Consider the following 25,005-nt stretch of genomic DNA (forward strand, 5'->3'; position numbering starts at 1 on the left):
GTATGTTTGGTTCCACCTGGCAGGATGTGGAGCGGTGTGTGAAAGCTGTTGAGTCATATTTAGTCACAAGATAAGGGAAATTTTAGGATTGCAGTTATCCAGAAATGAAATGGGCGTTCTCGAGAGAGAGGGCGATTTCCCCTGCACTGAGGATCTACAGGCAAAGGCTGGATGACCACTCTTTGGGTCCATTGTAGAGTGGATTCTTCTTGGAGTATGGGCCGGCCTTAAAATGCCATGCTTCTCTGGACTTTGTGTGTCTCTGAGACTTGGTAACATATTTGACTCTTGGAAGAACTTCATCAGTCTTACTCCATGAACAGACCCACCCCCATATCATCTCGGATCAGAGCCAGAATCCCAGCATAGCATTCCCACCCACTTGCAGGGACCAGTGTGGTGCCACAGAGCAAACTGCAGTTAGAGAGCTCGAAGCAGGTTGGCTGCTTCAAGAACACACCCTCAGATGATACAGTTTAGCTGAGATGATAATAAGCAAGAGAAACGAATCAACTTGACAGTCTGCAATCAAACTCAAGATGACTCTCCACGGGCAGAATTACCTGGCCGATATTGACTTGGGTGATACAGAGCTGGAGCTGTTGAGAGCGAGCCTCTGCACACAGCAGCCGCAGCAATCAGCCTGGCTTTCCGCTGACGCCGTGCAGAAAGGATTATAGAATTCAGGAGCAGGAGGGTGTCCTGGAGCCATCTAATAGGCAGCATGGGTTAGTGGACAGAGCTTGGAATTTGGAATTAGAATCAGTCAAGTATTTGCACATCACCTTCTGGGTCCGGCACTGGGCACCCGGGACACAAGTACACAGAATTAAGCAGGCATTCTTCTCCTGAGGGAGACAGGCTGTAAAGACAATGAATACAAAGATAGACAAAGTCATTAAAATACAAGATCACTGTGGGAAGGGGGGAGGTCACTAGCAGTCCGGAGGAGAAATTAGGAAAGACTTCATAACTTTAATGGTTATTGAATTACTTCTTAAAAGAAGGGCTCTTTGAGGCCAAGGGAGGGGGAGAGTGCATTTCAGGTACATTGGGCATGAAGATGGGAGATGGGGTCCTTGGGTGAGGAACAGGGGGACAAGCCCGTTTTGCTGAATCACAGTGCAGAAGGGAGAATAAGGGCCAAAGAGTCTGCGACCAGGCTGTTTAAATTTCTTAAAGGAGCTTATCCGAGAGCTGATTGGCAAGCCATAGAGTTAATTGAGTAGGGAGTCACACAGCAAGGCTGCGTTTAGGAGAAATTACTTGGGCAGCATTCTGTAGGATGGACTGAAGTCGTGAGAAACCTGAGGCCAGTTAGATGAGCCATCTATGTGAGAGGTGATGTGGGCCTGAACTCAGGGAGCTGCTGTGTTTTGGAAAGAAGGGGTCAGATGTGAGAGATGTTGTAAAGATAAACAGCAGAATGGTCTCTAGCCAACCGGATAAGCGAGTGAGGGAGAAGGAGGATTGCAGGGTAAGGCTGAGGTTTATGAACTTGGGAACCTGGGAGGATCATGGTACCTCTGTCAGAAATGGGTAAGCTTGGGAGCAGAAGGGGCTTGCCGGGAAAGCTGGTGTGAGGTGAGACTTGGTGAGTTTAAGCATCTCTGGACATCCAATTCAAAATGTCCCAAAGGCAGTTGGTAACATAGGGTCAAAGCTCAGAGGAGGGAACGGGAGCGCAATAGATTTATCAGTTAGTCACTGACAAAGAAATCTTAGTTAAGCCCATGGGAGTTGGTGAGGTTCCCGAGAGAGTGGAAGAAGAAAAGAAGACCTAGGGCAGAACCTTGGAGGGCACCAAATCCAGATGAGGTTCTGTAAGACGTATAACCAAAGTCTCAGGATCGTCACTGATGTCTGTCTTCAGAGATTTCTCACCTTAAACACTGACCCACTTGGGCTCCACTTTGCTCGACAGAGTTATTGAGAAAAATTGTCAAAGCAAGTTTCTTCCTAAGAGGAGTATGATTAACTAGAACCAGCACTTTGGTGATCAGGGGCCACCACCTGAAAACCTTTCATATTCTGCTTTTGAGGAAAACATGCCCTTTTACAAAGGTTCAGCAAAAACACTAAAATTAATCGAGCTTTATGCACTGTGAGTAAATTAGTAAATGAATTTTGTTCTTCTTAAAAGACCTTTGAAAACAAATTCATAGTAAAATGACAACTTCCCTAGGTACCGTAGGTTATTAAACCAATACCAGTTCATTCTAGTTGAGTCTGGTTAAGGTTGCAGAGGTCCAGGCAAAAAGCTTAATCAATCAGTAAAGGGAAATTATCTTGAGAGACACAATCAACATTTGCCTCTGTCACCGTATCTAGTTATATAATCTTTATGATGCAGCATAGAGCCTACTGTCCAGAAACCGAAATGCTAAATCAATGTGTGTTTATGTATTTAATGTACATTATATATCCCTTATTTATGATTACACTTTATCGTTTATATTTTGTCTTCATTTCTTTTTTTTAAATTCCTTTAAAAGTTCCATAGTTGTTGAGTGGTTCTTAAGGTGAAGGAAGGTTTTAGTCCATGGAGGGCTCTTATCCAAAGATGGTGGACGATAATGACTAATGCATTAGGGAGGATTTGAATCAAGAAGTTTTTAAAAAGACTTATAGCAGAGGAGAGTGTCAGAAGGAGATTTTGAAGCTGGAAAGCTAGCAGTTGTTCCAGCCGCATAGGTCAGCAAAGACGAACCAGATTTGAGTGGCGGGGGAGCGCAGAAACATACTTCAGTGCCCCAGAAGGCAGAACGACAACCAATTAGTAGAAGGTTTCAGTTCAGTAGGTGGAAAAACTCCTGACAATTAGAGCTGTCCAGAAACGTTTGGGTATCTCTTAGGAGACAGTGAATCCCCCATCACGGGAGAGCTTTGTCTGGAAGTGGGCTGACCTAACCACTCGTCAGAGATATGATAGATGTGATTCATCCTTTGGACAGGGGGGTTTAAAAAATTCTTCTAATCATAGATTTAGAGCTGGTCCAAACCCCTCATTTTGTAGCCGAGGAAACTGGATCCCAGGAAGGTTGTGGACCCCCTCACCCCGCCCCAGGAAGTGGCAAGGCAGAATTTGAACCCCGCTCCTCTGCTTCCAAGCTCTCTCACAGACTGTACCTGCCCCCTTCGTGGATCCTCTCTAAAACAAGAGGGTTAAAGTCACTTCTACCTCTGAAGCCTCCGATCCCTTCCGCTCAATCAGAGAATCTCAGAAAAGTGCAGAGCAAGAAGCCAAATGGTCTTGGCAGTCTCTGTTCTAACTTGTAAGTTATACAAGTGCTCTCCAGAAGCTTTCTTGGTGCATCCTCTGGCCACTGCTCTTCCTCCTGGTGCAGTGGCTCGCTTGGCAGTCCTCCGTGGCCCAGTGCCTTGAGAGACCTCTAAATGAACGGAGGTTCTGGCCTGAGCTTCATCCGAGCATTTCTTTGTGAGCTGCTCACACTGATTTTTGTCTTTTCTCCCTCTTCTGCAACCATGAAGTAATCTCTGATCTCTTCACATAAAAGGTAACTAACCACATTACAAATATGTGGGAAGGAACTGGTAATCTTTGTAATAAATAAATAATGCATTTAGTAGGGGGCAGCTAGATGGCGCAGTGGATAGAGCACCAGCCCTGGATTCAGGAGTACCTGAGTTCAAATCTGGCCTCAGACACTTAACACTTACTAGCTGTGTGACACTGGGCAAGTCACTTAACCCCAATTGCCTCACTAAAAAAACCAACAACAACAACAACAACAACAACAACAACAAAAATAATGCATTTAGTAATAGCCCAGACAGTTAGAACTTTTACCAGTGACTTAAAGGGAAGGAAATTCCTCATTTTTCCCTCTGATTTTCTGATTTTTATGAAAATGGCCTATGAATTTATTAAGGATATCTTCAATCAAAATATGAGGAGGAAAAAGATTTTTGCAGAGAATTTTCTTCATCCTACAAGACCCCATTTTTTTGGTTACAGAGCTATAAAAGGTCGTCTCCAACAAAGGTTTAGGTCGAATAAGATTCTTGATAGATGTAACCACAGAGAGAACTTTGTTCATTGATCTTCTTATCATTATCAAGCTGGGTTTAAAATAGAGGGACAGATGCTCATCCAAGGTGTTCATCACTGTCTTATCAGATGTGCCGTGCCAGACTCTCAATAGAAAAGGGATTTGCTTTTAATGATGAGGTTCTACAGATAGTTCCTGTTTGTGAATGACTGCACAGATTGTATCCAACCTCAGAACCTTTCTTATCATCTGTTTGCTTCTCAGTGAGATCCATGATCCCCAAAAAGAGATTTAATAATAAATACAGGAAAAGCCAAGTGGGCGAAGAATGGGTATTGCCTAGGTTCTCTGAATCAGTGTATTATGTACCTTGGTAAGTGCTAAATGGGAATGAATAAATCGGATCCAGAATTGAAAAGGAGGAAGAGAGGAGATTGGTCTGCATTTGAGAAATAACAGCATTTTCAGAGATTCTAAGCAATTCCCTGCCACCAAACTCCACTTTTTAACCCTAGTATTCTCCCTATTGTATGGCCTTCAAATATGGAATACCATAACTGCAGGATAATCACAATTCCATGTGACTCAAAGGGGAGTGGAAAAGGAGCCTATGGTAAATACAAGTGAGCTGGGGCTTATCATGAACGATGACTTCCTCAGATGAGGTACTTAAGGAAAGGCAACCTTGTGATGTAAGAATGCTGGGCTTGGAGTCAAGATCTGAGTTCAGATTCTGTTTCAGACACTGAGCTGTGTGATCCTTGGCAAATCTCTTAACCTCTGTAAGATGTTTTTACATCTCTCTAATAAATTCACTTTCTGACTCTACCCAAGTCCTTATTCTCTTTAAAGCCTTTGACACAGTTGATCACCCTCACCTAGATATGCTTTACTCTCTAGGTTGTCATGACACTAGTTTCTTCTGGTTCTCCTACTACCTGTCTGACCTCTCTGCCTACATTCCTGGATTATTATCAAGATCACATTTGCTAACCCTTGATATCCAGGCTCCATTTTTCTCCAAATTATTACTTGGCAATATCTTCCATTCCCACCATTCAGTTATCATCTCTAAGAAGATTACTGCATCCCTAACCTGTCTGCTGACCTTTAGTCTCACAGCTCCAAATTCCTATTGGACATCTCAAACTGGATGTTTTATAGACATCTTAAGCTCAGCATGTCCAAAACCGAACCCATTATCTTTCTTCCTAAACCTTCTTTTCTTCCTCGATTCCCTGTTACTGTAGGCATTAAGTGGCACTTCCCCATTAGATTAATAAAGTGACCATCCAGTGCCTCAGACGGACAGTCGAATTGTGATCCTTGATTTCCTACTCTCCCCTCTCCCCCATATCTGATCAGTTGCCAGTGCTGTCATTTCTGCCATCTTACCTCTTTTTACAATCCATCTCTCCTCTGACACTCCCCCTATTCTGCTGCTGGTCCTTATTGTCTCAGGCCCTGGATTATTGCAATAGCTGCTGGTGGGTCCGCCTTCTTCAGATCTCTTCCCACTCCCATCCATCCTCCACTCAGCCACAAAAGTGATTTTTTCCCCCTAAAACACAGTCCAGCCACGTTTCCCCACCCCCACCACCCCAGTAAACCCCAGTGGTTCCCTATCACCGCTAGGATCAAATACAAAACCATCTGCTTGGCATTCGGAGCCCTCCATAACCTAGCCCCCTCTTCCCTTTCTAGTCTTCTACAACTTGACTCCCATCTTCCTCCTTTTCCTGCGTTTTTATATTCTTCTCTCCTCTTGCCCCATGTGCTCTGTGATCCATTGCCGTTGGCCTCCTCATGCTTCTCAGACAAGACATTCTTCCGTCTCCCAGCTCTGTGACTCTCTTTTCTCCTCTTCCTCTGACATTCCTGCCTTTCTTCAAGTTTCAGCTAAAGCCCCGTCTTCTGCAAGTAGTCTTTCCCTTAACACTACTGTCTTCCTTCTGAGATTATCTCCAGTTTGTTCTTTACATATTTTATTTGTGCCTAGTTTTGTCGTCTTCCCTCCATTTGGACTGTGAGCACCTCAAGAACAAGGCTTGTTTTTTTAATTTATTTTTAATCTAATTCAATTTTTTAAAAATTCCAATTACATGTAATGATATTCTTTCAGTTCCAGTTTTTTTCTCCTTTCCTCCCCCCTCCCTAAGCCGGCAAGCAATCTGATATAGGTCATACATTAGAATCATGGTAAATATATTTCCACGTTAGTCTTATCATAAGAGAAGAAAAAGATTATTATTTTTTCTTTCTTTGTATTGCTATTGATTAGCACAGTGCCTTCCACATATTAGACTTTAATAAAATGCTTCTTGACTTAATAATAGCACCTACATCACTAAGTTGTTAAGAGGATCAAATGAGAGAATGTATATTAAGTGCTTTCCAAAGTGCTTAAAGCACTTTGTAAATGTGAGCTGTTTAATAATAAAAATGATAGGGCAGCTAGGTGGCACAATGGATAAAGCACTGGCCTTGGATTCAGGAGGACCTGAGTTCAAATCCAGCCTCAGACACTTGACACTTAACTAGCTGTGTGACCCTGGACAAGTCACTTAACCCTAATTGCCCTGCAAACAAACAAACAATAATAAAAATGGTAACTAAACCATTATCCAGGGTCACAAGAGCCTGGGAAAGATGGGTTGTTGGCTATTCATTAGTGAGAGTGATTAGCTGATGGAGAGCCCTCCTGTTGCTCTGATCTCCATGAAGTATTGAGACACCCAGAATTGAAATGATGAGCAAGACCTTTATCCCCTCAGAGCCTCAGCTCCTTCATCCCAAACCAGGGACAACCAGGCTGGTATTAATCACCTCACAGGGCTGGCTACAGGTGAAACAGAGTTCTTGGACTTTGAGGGCTACACAAATATCAGCCATCACATTTATCTTGGCTTTGTAACTAGAAGTTACCTGGAGCATTGAGTGGTTAACTGACTTGCTGAGAGCCACATGGTCGGTATTTATCCAAGGCCAGACTTGAACCCAGGTTTTCCTGACTCCAGAGCTGACCTTCTGCCCACTGTCTACCGCTCAGCAAAGTAAGCCCATTTCTGGTGCCTGTGAGAAGCAATCCTTTAAACCATCCTGTCTCTGCCCCTATCCCACCCCCTCCCATGAAACAATTGCCTATTTAGAAAACAAATCCACCTGTGTCACTGATCTGCCCAGTACAGCCTGTATGGTGCTAGTGAGAACGCTATTCCTCTGTTGCTGGTGGGTCGCTGCCATTTATTGAGGGCCTTTACATCTCTGAGTGGGTGAAAATCAAGAGATAACTTCACTGGAGTCTTTACTGCCAGATGAACTATTTGTTCCCTTTCCGTATTTCACTGGTGCTAATCATGATCCCACTTTTCCTTCCTCTTACAGGAAGGAGAGTAATTTCTGTTGGTGTTAAGCATAATTTATCTTTTCTCTTTGCACTGTTTGGTAAAGACTCAAGTTTTGGTTTCACATAAGTGAAAATTATTCTCTTAACTCACTTTGGCATAAATGGCAGTCAGGATATTTTAAGTTTCTAGATAATGTAAGATTCCTCCTGCCAACCATCTGACAGAAAAAGCATTTCTAGCTTTCGCTATTTCTTCATAGCAAATTGCCTCCTTGAGAGTTTAGTTGTCTTCCAGTAGATGCTCAAAGCATCCTTGAAGGGATGGATTTCCTTCTTGACTTGAGGAGGGTCAAGGAAGCACCGTGAGATAAACTGAAGCCCGAATGAGCATTCGGGGGCTGAGGCGGGGCGCCCTGTTTCTTTTCCCAACTTACAGTCCTGCCCTCAGAGACTCCATAGCTTTTTTTTTTTAAGTGAGGCATTCAGGGTTAAGTGACTTGCCCAAGGTCACACAGCTAGTAAGTGTTAAGTGTCTGAGGCCAGATTTGAACTCAGGTACTACTGACTCCAGGGCCGGTGCTCCATCCACTGTGCCACCTAGCTGCCCCGACTCCACGGCTTTAAAGGGAGAGAGTTGGACTGGAGGAGTTTTGGGACCCAGCACTTAGTAACAGCTCAGCTCAGTGGCTGGAAGCAAACCTGTTTGAAGTCATTGCTGTTTGTTTGCACTGCAGGTGTTAGAGGGCAAATGTTGAGGGGATTATTGGGTCAGGTCATCGTCCCTCAGACTTTGCCAGAACAGAGACAAGCCAAGGAGTCATTAGACATTTTACTGGCAGAAGGTCAAGTCGAATTCTGCTTTTGCTTTCTAGTTAGCCGTCTTTGGGGATATAGCATTGTCCAATTTTTTTTTGTACTCTCACAGTGCTTTTTAATAAATAATTATTCGGCGTAATCTGTTTAATTATTAGTTCTCCCCTTTGAGATGTAGGGATGTAAACAGCCACCAGCCCCTGCAGCACCCCCTCATCTGGGAGGAATGTAAACAAGCAGTTGGTGTTGAAGCTGGAACTTTACACCTTGGTCCCTGGATCTGTCTGAACCCCTCCATCAGTTGAAAATGATTTTCTCTTGTAAATATTCTCTCATTTTTGTACCTTTTCACCTTCATTGCAATCACTGCTCTGTCAAGAGAGAAAATCAGATGCTAAGATCACAGCAGTCACACATGCTCTGAAAAGGATAATAAGCAGTTTCGTTGAAAATCACAGGGCAGATGTGTCGTGGGGGAAAGAAAGCACTCAGTTTCCAGAGTCTGCTTGAAATTTAGGGCTGAAGGCTTCCTATATGATCCCGTTTTCCCTATGTTCTTTAGGAAAAGGTCTAGTTAACTTTGGATTGCGGCTGGTGATTTACAGGTGAGAAACTATGCAAAGGATACAGAATATTTCTCCTGGGAAATTCATCAAATTAAAATGAAATTTTGGTATAAATTCTTCCAAACCCCAATTATAACTTCATAGAAAGTCTACTAGCTGGATGTCAAAAGGCCAGGGTTTTACTCCAAGTTCTACAACTATCTCATTGTATGACAATGGGTACTATTTGTCCCTTTAAACACCTGGAGTCTCCATTTCCCTATGTGTAGGATAGAGGATTTGTCCCCCATAGCCTCTGAAATTCTCTGATTCTACTCCTATTGCTCTGTGGGACAAGATCTTACTCTGGGGTGTGAGACATGAAGAACAAGATTTGATCAGTAGCAGTAGGATAGAAAAATGCTGTTTGGGTTTAAGAGGTTTAAAATGATTAAAATAATTTGCTTAAAGGGAATTCATCTGATTATCAGACCCAGCTAAGTTACTAAACATCACAGAGTAAAAATGACCTTCCATGTCTTTTTCCTCTGTACTTAACTGTGCTTATTTGTATCACCGGCTTTCTTAAAACGATTGGCTTCTTTACGGGGGGGCGGGGGGGGCGGTGAAGATGTCTGCTTTGCTTGATGACTTCTCTGGGGTACGGGGACTTTGGACCATATGGCAATGAAAGGCCAGACTCATGTGATGGCAGATGAAGAGGGAGGTGATGATAGTAAAACTCTTTCTTCTTGTTAGGAAAAGAAACTGTCAGTTACCCCCATATGTACCAAATGTGCATCCTTGCATGTTTTCCTATTCTCAGACGGAAAGGAGTGTCAGCTGTTATTGAGTTCAACTCAACCAAACTGTGATTGCTTTAAGGGTAGTGGAGTCTAGTGAAAAGATCGCTAGACTTGAAGCCAAGGGATGGGGGTTCAGATCCTGTTTACAGCCTTGCCTCTAGTCCACTTCATTTCATCTCCAAAGTAATTGGTTGACTGCCTACCTCACACAGGCTTATGAGAAAAGTATAAAACACTGTGCAAAATGAGTTGCTTATATCGATAGGAAAATTTTCTGGTTTGGTTATATCTGTTACTTTTCTCTGTATGTGTATAAACATACATATTCATACACAAACATAAAATTATCACTTACATTATCAATTATATAGAAATCTGTTATATTTCGCTATAAGAGGAGCATTACTACTGTCATTAACCATTAATTATTATTCTGTTGTAGCTGTCATAAGCAATGTACCAGTTTTCTATCCTTGTGCCCTAGGGTATACTGTTTTGGGAAGGACCCGATCTTTGAAATTAAATAATTAAACGAGAATGTGGAGGGGAAAAGTTAGTAGGCTTTGTTAAAATGTTCACAGTGGCCCAAGTTAATAAGGCTCTATGAAAAATTTATATGAATTCAAAGTATTTTTACAGTTAGCTTCAATATGTCATTCACATTTTATTGCTCTCGTCTGTTTTCACCTATCATTAATAGGCAACTGGCATTTGACTTTGCTCTAGACTCTGTTATTTGTTTTCATAGCAGAGAAGGAAACTCCTTAGAAATGCAGAAAATGTTTTTTTAACAAGTTCAATATTTATTTTTAAATAAGTACAATAGCTTGTTTCTAATACGTGGAAATGTAATTTCCTGTCAAGACCTTCAGCTTTTTAAATATGACTAGGTAGCACTAGCATAACACATGGGCAAGTGGACAGTCAGTTTTGGGTGGGCCTTTTCCCCCTAGAGAAGATTCGTAATACTTTTTCCTTTCTTAAAGAAAAACCAACAGGTGTGATAAATACCCACGACTGGTGCACTCAGTTCACAATACTCCAAAACCCTAAGGATCCGTAATCCCACGACTGATGCAGATCAAGATCTCTTTTGTGTCTTGGATGGATCACCATGGCCAAAAAACAATCCTTTTCCTAATTTAGCCAGATCGGCCCTCTGATGACCTGTGCACCCCAGAGAGACTCGTGGCTGACTTTTAAGACCATATGCAGTATCAGGCATTGGAAAAGGAAGTTTTTGAAGGTGATCCTGGATTCTTGAAAACAGGGAGGGTTAGCCCTCCTGCCATAGCCAAACAGGATGAGGAAGAGAGTATGACAGTTTAAATTGTCAGAATTAGGAGAGCAAGACTGCTTTCTCCATGGTTTCAGGAGCTACCATGGAAGGAAGGATAGGATTCAGAACTGGAAGGTTCCTTCAAGATCATCACCCCTTCCCTTCATTTTACAGAGAGAGGAAGGAGGTCACCAAAGGTAGACAGGCAGGTTAGGTGATAGAAGACAATTTCATTTTCCTCAGATGTTTCTTTTGTTTTTAGTGAGAATCAGGGGCAGGGTTGGGGGCGGGGGGTTAGTACCTAAGCATGGTGCCTGCTATGTAGTTGATGCTTAATTGAAATGAAAACACAAATCCTGTTTGTATCTTCAACCCCAACCCAAAGTTATCCACCTCTATTAATAAAAACAAGAAGTGGGATTTCCCTGTGATTTTATTAGTAGTTCTTGTTGACATTCTGGCCCTTAAAAGTGACAGTACTTTTGTCTTTTGGCCATGGGTGAGGAGAAGGCCCATTGATCAGGCATGACCATAAGTAAGTAAAAACTTGTCACGGTAAAAAGATAGAATATTAGTGGAATAATTAATAACAACAATAACAATAATAGTAGGTAGCCTTTATATAGAAGTTGCCATTTATATGAATCATCTTTCTACTTAATTTTTCTTCTTTCCCCTACTACCTTAACCTTTAAAGTTTATAGAAAAATTGGTGAATATTCTCTATATTTCAATGCTTGGAAAAAACTAAATCATTAGGGTATCAGGACGTCAGCAACTGATTTATGACTTCTTTTGAGATACAGAATTTGTTCTCTCATATTTTGAGGTGTTTTTTTTCTATTACCTATGTTTTATCGGCAAGGAGGAACAAAGGAAACACGGAGAAAATATTAATAGCAACCACCCACTGCCCAAGCTATTCACCACTACATGTCTACCAGAAACCAAGTGTGGAAACTAGGGATGGAAGTTCACTAGCAGACCTGAATAAAGATGAAAAACAAGATCTAACATTTTCAAATCAAGGAGACCAGTTTTTTGGAGCTACCATACATTCAGTGAATTCCCTGTCTTATGCTGTGGTTTGCCTATTTTTTTATTATAAGGAAACCATGTGTTCTCTAGGTTTTTCTAAGCCTAGCGTGGCAGTTTGGGATCTAATCCAATTGGAGAACTGGGGAAATGTCAAAAATAGATATTCTCTCTACAGCATTATAGGACCCCTATCTTGCAAAAGAATGATCCTCTGGAGGAAGCAGATGACTCTGGTGAATATCTGAAGTCTACTACAAAGCTCTCAGTAAAATATTTACATTTGAGGACATTTTCTCTCTCTTTCTCTTTATAACTCCCTCTTTATACACACACACAAACACACACACACACACACACACACACGGATGATTTTATTAAAAAATAACTCCCCCTCTACACACACACACACACACACACACACGAGGATGATTTTATTAAAAACCAATTAAGAGTGAACATATTTGTCCTTTGGTATCTTTATATGAGTGCATCTAGAACATTTTTGAGAATCCATTGACTTAATAATTCCCTTCACTCTGGTTAGCCCCCAAAATACATTACAAAAAAGTTGAAATTAGGAGAGAGGAAGAAAGTCATGCACCAACTACATTGTAGACATAACAAAGTAGCTAATAAATATAGGCTTCAGTCTTTTGGGGGGGGCGGGGCAGTGAGTGTTAAGTGACTTGCCCAGGGTCACCCAGCTAGTTTAAGTGTCAAGTGTCTGAAGCTGGATTTGAACTCAGGTCCTCCTGAATCCAGGGCTGGTGCTTTATCCAACTGCGCCACCTAGCTGCCCCAAGGCTTCAGTCTTTTGACCACCAGCTCTCAACGGGACCATCTTTCAAAACTTCCAAATCCCATTTCTTTACTCCATCCTACCTTCCACTTAAACCCTGTTGCTGGATGTCATACTGTTCAACTGGAGAAGAGTGTATAGTGGGGGCATAGACTCCAGCCAGATGCTGGGCTTAGGAGACCTGATTTCAAGTCTTCCCTCTGATACAGTCTAGCTGTTTGACCATGAGCCAAGCCTTAGCTTCCCAATGGCCCGGGGGACTTTCTTTAAAATGCCCCAGATGAACTCATCTGTATCACGTATGGAGTTTCCATGCAAAGAGTTCTCTCTACATACGGAATCACAAGTCTGGGCCCTTTCCCCCACCACCAAAAGAGAGTAAAATGTGTTTTTTCTAAATAATATGTGTTTGGGGCAGCTAAGTGGTGCAGTGGATAAAGCATCAGCCCTGGATTCAGGAGGACCTGAGTTCAAGTCCAGCCTCAGACATTTACTAGCTGTGTGACGCTGGGCAAGTCACTTAACCCTCGCTGCCCCACCAACAAACAAAAATAAATAATATGTGTTTGAGGCAGCACCAAATTGTTCCAATTCTTTCTAGTCAAGATGAAAATTTTGGTATTAAAAGGAGTACAGAGTTACAATAATAGGCTGCTTCTTTTGTCACAAGGAAAATAAGTCCAGTAAAATTCACTACCAGCTCCATAGAATCTGAAGATCATGTATAGCACAAGTACAAAGGCCAAAAATAGAAAGTAGGCATTAGATGTATACCCAGAGAATATTTGCACTCAGTACCTCTTCTCCACTTCTTGTGGAAATGAGAACTGCTCCCTTTATCAGATTTTCGAAGAAAAGTATCAAATTAATACTTATTACCTAAGAAAAATTGGAATACAAAAATAATGTCCTTGAGTTCATCTGTGATATTGGGGCCTTGAAAAACAGTAAGGGAAGATAGTTCCAAAGGACTCATGATGGAAAAGACTCTCCAAATCCAGAAAAAAAAGAACTGTGGAATATGAATGCAGATTGAACCATACTATTTCTTTTGTTTTTGGTGCTGTTGTTTTTCTTTTTTGAGGTTTTCCCTTTTTCTCTGATTCTTCTCTTATAATATGACTAATGCAGAAATATGTTTAATGTTATCGTACATATATAACCTATATCAGATTACTTGCTGTCTGGGGGTGGGGGGAGGAAGAGAGAAAAATTTGAAACTAGAAATCTTATAAAAACTAATGTTAAACTATCTCTACATGTAACTAGAAAATAATAAAATACTTTTATAATCAAAAAAAAGAAAAACAGTAAGGGAAAAATTGTAAAAGAAAATGAAGAAGTTGGAGAGTACAGAATACAGAAAATGATTTATTGGGGTTGGGGAAAAAAACCCAACAGAGGACATGAGTCATAACACTGTCCAACAGCAATATGGGTTAGTGGGTAAAGTGCTGGACTTACCACAAATGTTGAGAGAGAGCGGAGTTAGGATCCTGCCCCAGGCAGCGATCTGACCTTTCGCCAGTGACTTGCCCACTCAGCCTCAAGTTCCTCATCTCTAGTGGGGATGACGGTGGCACCCCCCCCCCCGTTGTGGTGAGGTGATCCCCAGTGAGGATGTTTACAAACCACTTGGCAAACCTCTTATTCCCAAGTATTGTCTCCTTGTGAGATGCTGAACCTCAGAGTCCCTCCCTTCATTCATCAGCACTGAGTACTTCCTCCTCAATGAGCATGCTTCTCTTTCTGTGTGCACAGTGACCTTTGGGTGGCAGGGAACCCAAAGACTGACCGTGGCTGGCTAAAGCCAGATAAGAGAATACAATTCTTAATTGCCTCTGAATGTTGTATCCAGTGACGGGACAAAAAGGGCAGCACAGGTAATAGTGACAACTATGTATACATCGACTACTATGTGCTAAACACTTGAAAAGTTTTATCTCATTTGATCCTCACAACAGTCCTGGGAGGTAGAGGCTTTTCTTATCCCCAGTTTACAGAAACTGGGGCAAATGGGTGAAGTGACTTGCCCAAGGTCACACAACTACTAAGTGTCTGAGGCCAGATTGGAACTCAGGAATACAAGTCTTCCTGATTCTAGGCCCAGCACTCTATCCACTGTTCCACTTAGGTAGGTCTAAAAGCTCAACAGTGGGAATAATAATAATAATAATGTCTCTTCTCTTTGGATTTTCTAGGTACGCCAAAGGCTCTCTTCCTGGCAGCACTTGAGAGTTGTCTATTGCAGTACGGTAGTGCCCTCTGATGGTAAGTCTTGGCTAATCCATTCCGAGTCATTCTTTGCTTCACTCTCAGTTTGCTGCATATTTGTAGAGAGGCCTCCACACCCAGGGCAGTGCTGGTCAGGATGGAGAGAGGGAGCATGTTGGCCATGGCATGTGCAGGACCCACATACCGATTGCCAAAAATTGATAGAGAGTCTAAAGTAAAGACAGAGTAGAAATCAAAAAAGAAGTGGTACATTAATGAAATCTTTGTGTTTGGGGTAGGAAACAGCCCTAGTCTGTTCTGTTCCAAGTTTTCTTTGTTTTTTGGGGGGGGCTGAGAGGACATGGTTACTTTGTAGATCACAGAATCGCTATGTTCTTGTCCCTTGTTGGCATAAGGACCTAAAAGAAGCCACAACATTTTCTTGTGTCTGCTGCTCCTTTGTGACATTTTTCTTTATCTGGTGCTTTTGGGGGTGGGGAAGGAATGAACAGATGTTTGGGGAATTAATCAGTATTACTTAGTAAGCAGGCACCTTTCATTGTCTATACAGTTAGGAGGACATAGGTTGGAGGTAGGTTTCCTTAGGAAAGGATGGGTTGAGTTATAATTTCTAAGAGGGGGAATAAATTTGTGCTGAGCCATCCACCCATGTGCCAATGGCACATATTTACAATGCAGTTGTTGGGTTAAGGATTAACACATTTTGTGTATTCTGAGATGGAGATCAGACCTGTAGCTTTGATTTGATTAGCACCAACCCCTGTGTGTAGTAAGTATACAATAATTTCCTATAAATTGGGAGGGTGGGGAAGGAGAAGCACAAAGTCAGAAGGAACTTCAGCCAACAAGTCTGGAAGTCACGGATTTCTATAGACAACCCAGTGGTATTTATTCATTTGGCTCTGGTGTATCTGGACAAAGTTTGAAAGGCAGAAGAGGCATGGAAACCAAAGTGGAGAACAGTGCATTCAGCTGGTTTCCTTTTCTCCTTTCCATGGACAAAACTGCCATTGGGCAAGTCACCACATTGTAGAAGGGCTGAAGGTAGGTTTATCTTGCAGTTAATAAAGGATAAGGGCGGGGCAGCTAGGTGGCACAGTGGATAGAGTATTGGCTTGGAGTTAGGAAGACCTGAGTTCAAATACAGCCTCAGACACTTGACACTTAACTAGCTGTGTGACTGTGGGCAAGTCACTTAACCCCAATTGCTTCATCAAAAAAAAATTAAAATAAATTTAAAAATAAAGGATAAGAGACCCTTTCTGAAAGACCAAGGGGAGGAGGGGGAAAGGGGAGGATGAAAAATAATCTATACTGTTATTTGATAAAGGGTCTATGGGGGAACACAGACAAACCACAGTTGAAACAGGGAGGTATGGATGGGTTGAAGTCTAGACTAATAAAGAAAAGGTCAATTCAGGAGGCAGGAACACCATTACTAGTGGTACTATTTACTAAAATCCCACACCTTAAACTTATTGCCTCCAAACAAATGGGAAAAAACCAAGAGAGTGCTTAGAGTCAGGGAGATTTCAGACTTCAAACACTTAAAGAGTTGTGTGAACTTGATAAGTCCTTTGGCCCCTCTTGAGCCTCAGTTTCCCCATCCAACAAATGGGGATTAATAAGAGTGCCTACAGGGGGCAGCTAGGTGGTGCAGTGGATAAAGCACTGGCCCTGGATTCAGGAGGACCTGAGTTCAAATACAGCCTCAAACACTTGACACTAGCTGTGTGACCCTGGGCAAGTCACTTAACCCCCATTGCCCTGCAAAAAAACAAAACAAAACAAAACAAACAAACAAAAAATAAGAGTGCCTACCTTACAGGCTCTCGAGAATCAAATGAGATGATGTGTGCATGGACTTTGTAAACCTTTAAGCAGATATATGTCATCTGCCACTTCACCAAATAGAAATAGTCCCATTACAACCCAGTAAACATATAAATTCATTAGCAAATGCAGGGTGCTACAAAGATGAGTGATACTTTAGTCCCTACCCATGAGGAACTTAGAATCAAACTGGACGAAAGAGAAAAGTACATAGTTGTAGCACCCTCCTTCACAAGATGAGTTGTGAGGATCAAATGAGAGAACGTATGTGAAAGTGCTTCACAGACCTTAAAATCACCACGTAAGTGTTAACTATTCCTAAGGTTGTTGCTAGTATCACTATTGTTGTTATTATCATGTGTGATCCCTGTATACTAGAAAACTTATTTGATTTTGTAATGAGATTAAGCCTTCAACAAAGTTCTCTTGAGTCCTTAAATTTATGAAAGGGTTATGCAACGTTTCTGTCATGACCAGTGACAAAACTATAGCATGGTATAATGCTTAGGGTTACGCATGCTTATCTCAATGAGTGAAGAAGCATTCACTGAGTGCTGACTGTGGGCCAGTCATTCTGCTAGGTGCTGGGAGTACGGAGAGGCAAACCAGGTCCACTGGGCTCTAGGAGTTCACTGTCTGATGGGGGAGACGACCTGCAAACAGTGATGTGCAAACGTGTGTGAAGGATAAGTTAGAGAAAGTGACCAGAAGGAAGGCCCGGCACTAAGGGAGAGTGGGAAAGGCTTCTTACCTGAGACTCAAAAGAAGCCTGGATGCAGAGATGAGGAGGGAGAGACTTGCTGACATGGTGAACAGCCAGGGAAAATTCCTGGAATAGGGCGGTGAGTGGTCTTGTTTGAAGATTGTAGAGCATGTGGGTCATCGTAAAGTGTAAGAAAACTGAAAAAGCAAGAGGGGACCAAGCTATGAAGGGCTTTAAACAGCAAACAAAATTTTGTATTTAGTGCTGGAGGTCATAGGGAGTTACTGGAGTTTATTTAATATGATCAGATCTGTGCTCTAGGAAAATCAACTTGACAGCTGAGTGGGTGATGGGTTGACACTGGTGAGGATTCACAAGCAGACCCTTAGTCCAGGTGTGAGTTGATGCACCAGGGTAGTAGTCGTGTAAAAGGAGAGAATAGGGCCTATAGAAGACATGTTAGGAAGGTAGAAAGGATAGGAATTGACAAATTATTGGATATGGGAAGTGAGAGAGAGAAGTCAAGGATAACACACACTGATGTTGCAAGCTTGAATAATTGAGAAATTGGCAGTGTATTTGGCAGTAATAGGGAAGTTCAGAAGAAGGCAGGATTTACAGGGAAAAAGATGAGTTCAGTTTTGGACATGTTTGTTAGGCAATCAAAGAAGCAAGAATGGCTATCAGGAGAGAGGCTAGGAGCCAATGAAATCACCAAATAAAACAGTATAAGGGAAGAAGAGAAGAAGGCTTAGGACAAAGCCCTGTGGGACACACATGGTTAGCAGAAGTGACCTGGATGAAGATCCAACAAAGAAAGTGAAGAGTGGTCAGATAGGAAGGAGGAGAACCAGGAGAGAGGATTGTCAAAGAAACCAAGAGCAAAGAGAGTGTCAAGGAGAAGAGGGTGATCGACACCCAAAGGATAAGGATTGAAAGCCCATTTGTTTTGGCAATTAAGAAATCAGTACCTTTGAGAGAGCATTTTCAGTCAAATGATGAGATCAGAAACCAGCCTGCTGAGAGTCGAGAGGAATGAAAGCAAAGGAAATGGAAGCAATGAGTGTAGACGGTCTTCTCAAGGAGTTTAGCCACACAATGGAGGAGAGATAGGAGACTATATCTAGTAGGGTTAGATGAATGAAGGGAGGGGTTTTGAGCATGGGGAGACACGGGCATGTTTGTTGGCAGGTTGGATGAGAGGGGATGAAATGGGATCACTTGTGCATAGAGGGGCTAGCTTTGGCTTCCTGTGAGGTGGGAGTAAAGGAGGAGATAGTGGTAAAAGGCATCTGAGTGATGTGAGAGGAGGAGGAGGAAAGAAAGAAAGAACTCTTAGCAAACAGCCTCCATTTTTTTTCAGTGAAATACGGGATAAGGTTCTCAGCTGAAAGGGGGAGGGAAAGGGGAACTATGGAATGTTTGAGGAGAGATGAAAAGGTCTGGACGATTCACTGCGGTGAGGAGGATGGTGAATTAGGGAGGTGTAGAGATTGCATCGAAGCAGAGAGGACCCAGTTGAGATAATAAATTTGAGCAGACTCCATCAGCAGTTTTGTGAATCTCAACAGCATGTGTGTAGGAGCAAAGGAAGCAGATGGTAAGAGGAATTCAAGGCTGAGACCTGGTAGGGTAAGATCAGTGATGGGACAGAAGGCAAGAGGTTCCAGAGAAGAGGACATGATCTGGGAAAGAACTGAAGGGAGGAGAAATTGGAAGTCATGGTGAGGAGGAAGAACAGGATTTGCAATTGTAAGGCAGAGGGAAGAGGGAAAATGACAACTGACTATGATCACATAAGGGAATTTCAGAGTTGATGGACATTTGTGGGTGAAAGCAAGATCAAAGGCATGACTCTCTCTGGGTGTAGCTGAGGTGACATGGAAGATTAGGTCATAGGAATTGAGTCAACTGAGGAACTGGAAGTAGGGTAGTTAAGGAAGTATCAGTATGTAGTTGAAGTCTCTTAATATAAGAGCAGGAGTTGGGGTAGAGGAAAAGACTGAGCCCAGTCTCTGAATTCAATGAGGAATGAAGGAGAATGTCCCAGGGGTCAATGGATAACGTCTGCCAGGATCTAGATGGGGCAAAAAATTTGAATAGTGTGAACCTCAAAGGAGAGGTTGTTGACTAGAGGTGGTAAAGAGTCCAGAAGTGGCGAGGGAGTCCAAGGAGCAGGGTGACCAGTCGGGGGAAGGGAGCTGTGAGTGAGAAGTGCTAAGGAGAAGCAGCGTCATTGGGATGGAGCCAGGTCTCAGTAAGTCCCAGGAGATAGAAGGAGAAAGGAAAATAATTACAAAGAAAACTGGCTTGTTCATTATTGAGCAGGGGTCCCAGTAAGGATGGGGGGGTGAGGTGGGTAGAGCTGGACTGGGCCATTTCACAGAGTAGAGCTAAGGGGAGTAAGAGTGGGGAGTGGGCAGCTGGGGATGGAGAATGCAATTTGTACTTGAGCAGCTAGGGCTGAGAATCACTGAAAAGGGGAGAGTCTGAGGGAGAGGAAGTATGCTAACCCTTGATGAATGAGTCACATAGAATACTAGTGACGGCAGAGAGGTCTGCTGAGGGAGGCGAGTGATTAGACTGTTCAAAGCCCTCCCTTGAGGATGCTTGACATGAGGTGACTTCATCAGGTTAGGGAAGAAGCTGGAGACAGGTGGCCTGGATCTGGACTGATCCAGGGTTCCCTTTTGGACCATTTTTTGTTTGTTTTTGGAAGTCTTATTTTCATTGTTCTTGAAAGTAACACCCCTCCCCTTTTTTCCACCAAAAACAGACAAGCATAATAGACAATATAAGCAATGTTTCACCCCCGCAATTACCTACCTTTTTACCACAAAGAAGGTAAATGTTTCATCATCTCTTCATAGTGAGACTTTTAAAACTCTTCTTTATACAATATTTGATAAACCATGCAATCATTTGATAAAATATTTATATCCCACATTCTTTACCTACACATTTAAGATATAAGGAAAGCTTGTTGTGTGCAGTCTGCTTAGGAAAACAAAGTTATCTTTTCTTCATGGAAATGTAAAACAATTACAATTATATTTTAATGCCCTTTTTGGTTCTGAAATAACTAGACATGCAAAAAAGGAATATTGGCAGGTTTAGGAATTGACAGAGAACACAAAATAACGCCCTGCAATGGTTTGAAATAATTAAGAGTAGAGGGCCTGAGTTTATGTACCGTCTCTGCTTCTGACTGCCTTTGTGACCTTGGACAGGTCACCTGACCTCTATGGGCCTCAGTTTTTATATTTGCAAAATTAGAGGGAATAAAGTTTCTTTCAACTTCAAATTCATGGTTTTACAAGGCAGAAATAAAGGTGCCACACTATCGGAGGACCCAGAAACCACACTGGTGGAGTTAGACTAAAACCAGGGAAATGGACACCATTGAAGGTTTTCAGGTAGAAGAGTAGCCACACTTTATGAAGGTGAATCCAGCAAAATGGTTGGGGTTGTGTGGGGAGGAACTAGAAATGTCAAGATAATTTACAAGGTATTTAATAGGGTATTCCAGATGAGGTATGCCAGTGTTGCCTAGGAAATGGAAAAGGGATACTATATGTGTGAGAAATTATGTAGATAGAAAGTTTAAGTTTTGTGTGTGGCAAATAAGAGAATTATGGGGCCATTAATAGAAATAAGGAAGTAGGAGAAGGCTTATGTAGAGGAAGATGGTGAGTCTAGTTTTGGACAAAGAGTGCTGAAGACTGGAGCTGTTTATTGCTATACATTCCTAAACCTGGATTATTTTGTGTTCCTGAGCACCTAGAGTTTCCTATGTCCCACTATGGGGACATAGTAGGTGACACATATTTTGTTTTTTTAAAAATTGTGTTGATAAAAGTTTAAAAGTTGTGTTGTCCAAGGACCATCCTTGATAACTTAGGATAGACTCATCTCTAAGTTGGCTATAGACTGATCAGTTGTTTTTTTTTTTCAGCAACAGCAACTCATGAAATAACAGTTTGTTGTGATTTATGTGATGCAATCCACATTTGTGGAGGGAGTATTTTCATTGATGAAATCTCAGATCCTTGAAGTGTTAAAACCAAATGGTAAAGGAAAAGAACCCAACCAAGCAACTACTTGATGTAATTTTCACTTAAAATCAGTATCTTTTTTGTGTACGCTGGCATCTGGCTCTTGTCATCCTACGTGCTTTTATATCCATATTTTGACTTAGCTTCAACTAGAAACTATTTCAATAATTCATAAACCCAAGGAATTTTTGGGTGACTGGTTGCAAATTAGGAAAGAGATTATATTAGAATAAAATTTGGGGAGAATAAGGAAGCCTGAGAATTTGGCTTAATGGTAAGTGCGTCCTGTAAAAGACATGGAATGGAGAGACATACGGTCATATGTAGAAGACACCAAGTAAACTAGTTTGGCCAGACCATGGAGTAATGTGTAATTAGTCTGGAAAAGGAGGCTGGGAAGTGTTTCAAATGCCAAACAGGGATGTCTATATTTGATCCTAAAGGCAATAGGAGCCACTGGATCTTCATCAACAAGGGAGGGACGTGGTGAGCCCTTTGCCTCAGGAATATCTCATTGACAACTCTGTGGAATACAGGTTGGAGAGGGGATGGACTCGAGGCAGGGAGAGCAGTTGGGATGCTCTGAAATCATCCAGGCCAGAGGCCATGAAAGTCTGAAGTGGGGTGCTGCTTATGTGAGCAGAGAGAAGACACATGTGAGAGTGGAATTGAGAAGACTTGGCAAGTGGCTGGATATGGGGAGTGAGGTATCAAAGATAATGCTGGGAGACTGGTGCAATAATCTACTGAGGGGGACAGCTAGGTGGCACAGTGGATAAAGCACCCACCCTGGATTCAGGAGGACCTGAGTTCAAATCCAGTCTCAAACACTTGACACCAGCTGTGTGACCCTGGGCAAGTCACTTAACCCCAATTGCCTTAACAAAAAAACAAAAACAAGAACGTAAACACAGGAGTCTGATCCAGCAGCCTCTAATACTCTGCTTAATTAAATCCAGGGTTCTGAATGAGAACAGGAATGCTCACTTATACACACAAGGGGAACGCTAAGGGATACCCTTATCCTTTGTACATGTTACCTTGTTTCCTTCAAAATCACTTGTGTCTGTTTGATCTTGCATTGCCTTGTTGCTAGAATAATCCTCAGTTTAAGATAAAAGGAGGTATTCAATTAAAATTATACACGTGCTTATGTGATAATGGGTACTTTATAATATGAAGAAATGGTAAAGGGTAGCTTTAACTGTGTGATGATTTAGAGTGGTCTTACATCCCCTTTTGTTGTCTTTTTTTCCATCAGACGTGACAGTGGTTTACCAAAATGGCTTACCTGTGATATCGGTGAGGCTGCCATCCCGGCGTGAGCGCTGTCAGTTCACACTCAAACCTATTTCAGATTCTGTTGGTGTATTTCTACGACAGCTGCAAGAGGAAGATAGGGGAATTGACCGAGTAGCAATCTATTCACCAGGTATAGTCATCTTCCATAACTAAGTGTGACTAAGACTAAGGTCTTTTCAGTAAAGGTTTGACAGCAGAGAAAAAACATGCTAGCTTGAAAAGCATATATGGTAAAGACCCTCTTCAGAATGTTGGAGTGAGTAGCAGCAGAAGCATCCTGGATCTCTTGCAGCTATTCCAGTTGATGAAAAAAGAGCAAGGACCATAATATCAGCAAGAAAGTAAAGGAGAAGCTGCCCACATCTGTGCAGACAACCTGTGGCTATGAGGAAAGGAGCCCAGACCAAGAGTTAGCAAAGGCCCCTTGCAGTTCTGGCCCCAAACCAGAGCTTGATAGGGCAGTAATCAGAGCATCCCCTGGATCAGTCTGTTCTGGGCACTGGCTGAAAGAGTTCCTGAGGTCCTTGAAAAATACAGAGCTCGGGGCAGCTAGGTGGCGCAGTGGATAGAGCACTGGCCCTGGAGTCAGGAGTACTTGAGTTCAAATCCGGCCTCAGACACTTAACATTTACTAGCTGTGTGACCCTGGGCAAGTCACTTAACCCCAATTGCCTTGCTTAAAAAAAAAAAAAAAAGAAAAAGAAAAATACAGACCTCATTAGCAGATAATATAGATCTGGAGCAAGGGAGGCCCTACATTCCTTCCAGAAGTGTATAGAGCATGGCCCCAATGAAAAAGTGCCGAATTGAGGCTGAAAGAATGAGTAAACCTAAGGAAAGACTGAGAATAAGGAAAAAAGGTTGTAGAACAAAGAATAAGACACAAACCCAGAGTAACTCCACACCCTCTATAAGCAAAGAACATGACAGACTTGCCACAAGCTATACTGGAATTTCTGGAATAAATGAAGAAAGAGTTTAAAAATGATAATGTAAATGAAATGAGAGCTTTATAAGGAGTAAAGAATTGGAAGGAACACAAGTAGCTTAAGGCAGAATGTGCAACACCTGACTCAGATAACAAACTCCTTGAAAATTAGATTGGACCTGACAGATCACTGATACCGTGAGATTAAGGAAATACTAGAACAAAATGGAAAGACTGAAAATAATATCAGAAAATGCAAAATATCTACCCATCAAAAACAATTGACTTGGAAAACTGGTCAATAAGACATGACCTAAGAATTGTGAGAAAATAATGGGGTTTTGGGGACTCACACACTCACACACACACACACACACACACACACACACACACACACACACACACACACACACACACACTCTCTGGTTTTGCAGGGCCAGCCCAGAGTCAGGAGAATATCAAAGGAAATGTAGACTGACTTTCCTAACTAACTAAAGGAAGTTAACTAACTTGAGACCACCTTCAAGTCATGTCAATCAGTGGACTTGAATGTTACCAGCCAATTAGCTTGGATGAAGGTGGAGTGACCCAGCTCTACCTGAGACGGGTTAAAAAGCCCTGGAGAGAGGGGTCTCTCACTCTCTCCTGGCACGCTCTTCCCTCTCCCATGCTGTTCTCTCTTTCCCCTCTATCCTAGGTATGTAGGGCTTCGTAATTTTCTGAGCCATGTGCTCTATCTCTTTACTAATATTTAATATGCTTTAATAAATGCTTAATGCCCCTAAACTGGTACGGTAGCCTCTAATTTGTAAGTAACAAATATATTATTAATCCCAGCTAAATTCCCTAACACTTGGGACAATTATAAGTGACCACATATAGTTTTGCTTGCCACAGAAACTTTAGACTAGAGAAAACCTTGTCTATTAAAAAAAGCCTAAATATCAGATTTCAAGAAAAAATAAACGAAAACTACCCAGATCTATTAAAACCAGCAGGCAAAGTGAAAATAGAAAGAATTCACTAGCTACCTTCTGAAAGAAACACAAAATAATTACTTCCAGAAAAGTCATAGTCCAAACTCAGAGTTTCTAGATCAAAGTAAAAATAATGCAGACAACCTGAAAGAGTTCATATACCAATGCTCAGTATTACAGAAGACCTGGAATTTATCACCAGAAAGGAGAAGAAAACAGTATTCCAGAAGGTTAAAAAATATTTTAAATGCTTATAACCAAGAATAATTTACTCAGAAAAGCTGAGTTTAACTGTGTGGTGAAAAAAAAAAACCCCAACATCCCAGAACTTTA

At 41.9% G+C, this 25,005-nt stretch overlaps 1 protein-coding gene across 1 annotated transcript in view; it reads left to right on the forward strand.

The window, feature by feature from the left end:
* The window catches only part of MCU (mitochondrial calcium uniporter), a 177,274-nt gene that overhangs the window by 124,527 nt on the left and 27,742 nt on the right, over positions 1 to 25,005 (forward strand). The window contains 2 exon segments of the mRNA XM_043988666.1: positions 14,841 to 14,910; positions 22,727 to 22,897. Of these exon segments, the coding sequence (XP_043844601.1) occupies positions 14,841 to 14,910; positions 22,727 to 22,897 (241 nt within the window).

This window comes from Dromiciops gliroides, chromosome 2, assembly GCF_019393635.1.
Source record: "Dromiciops gliroides isolate mDroGli1 chromosome 2, mDroGli1.pri, whole genome shotgun sequence".
NCBI classification, from domain to species: domain Eukaryota; kingdom Metazoa; phylum Chordata; class Mammalia; order Microbiotheria; family Microbiotheriidae; genus Dromiciops; species Dromiciops gliroides.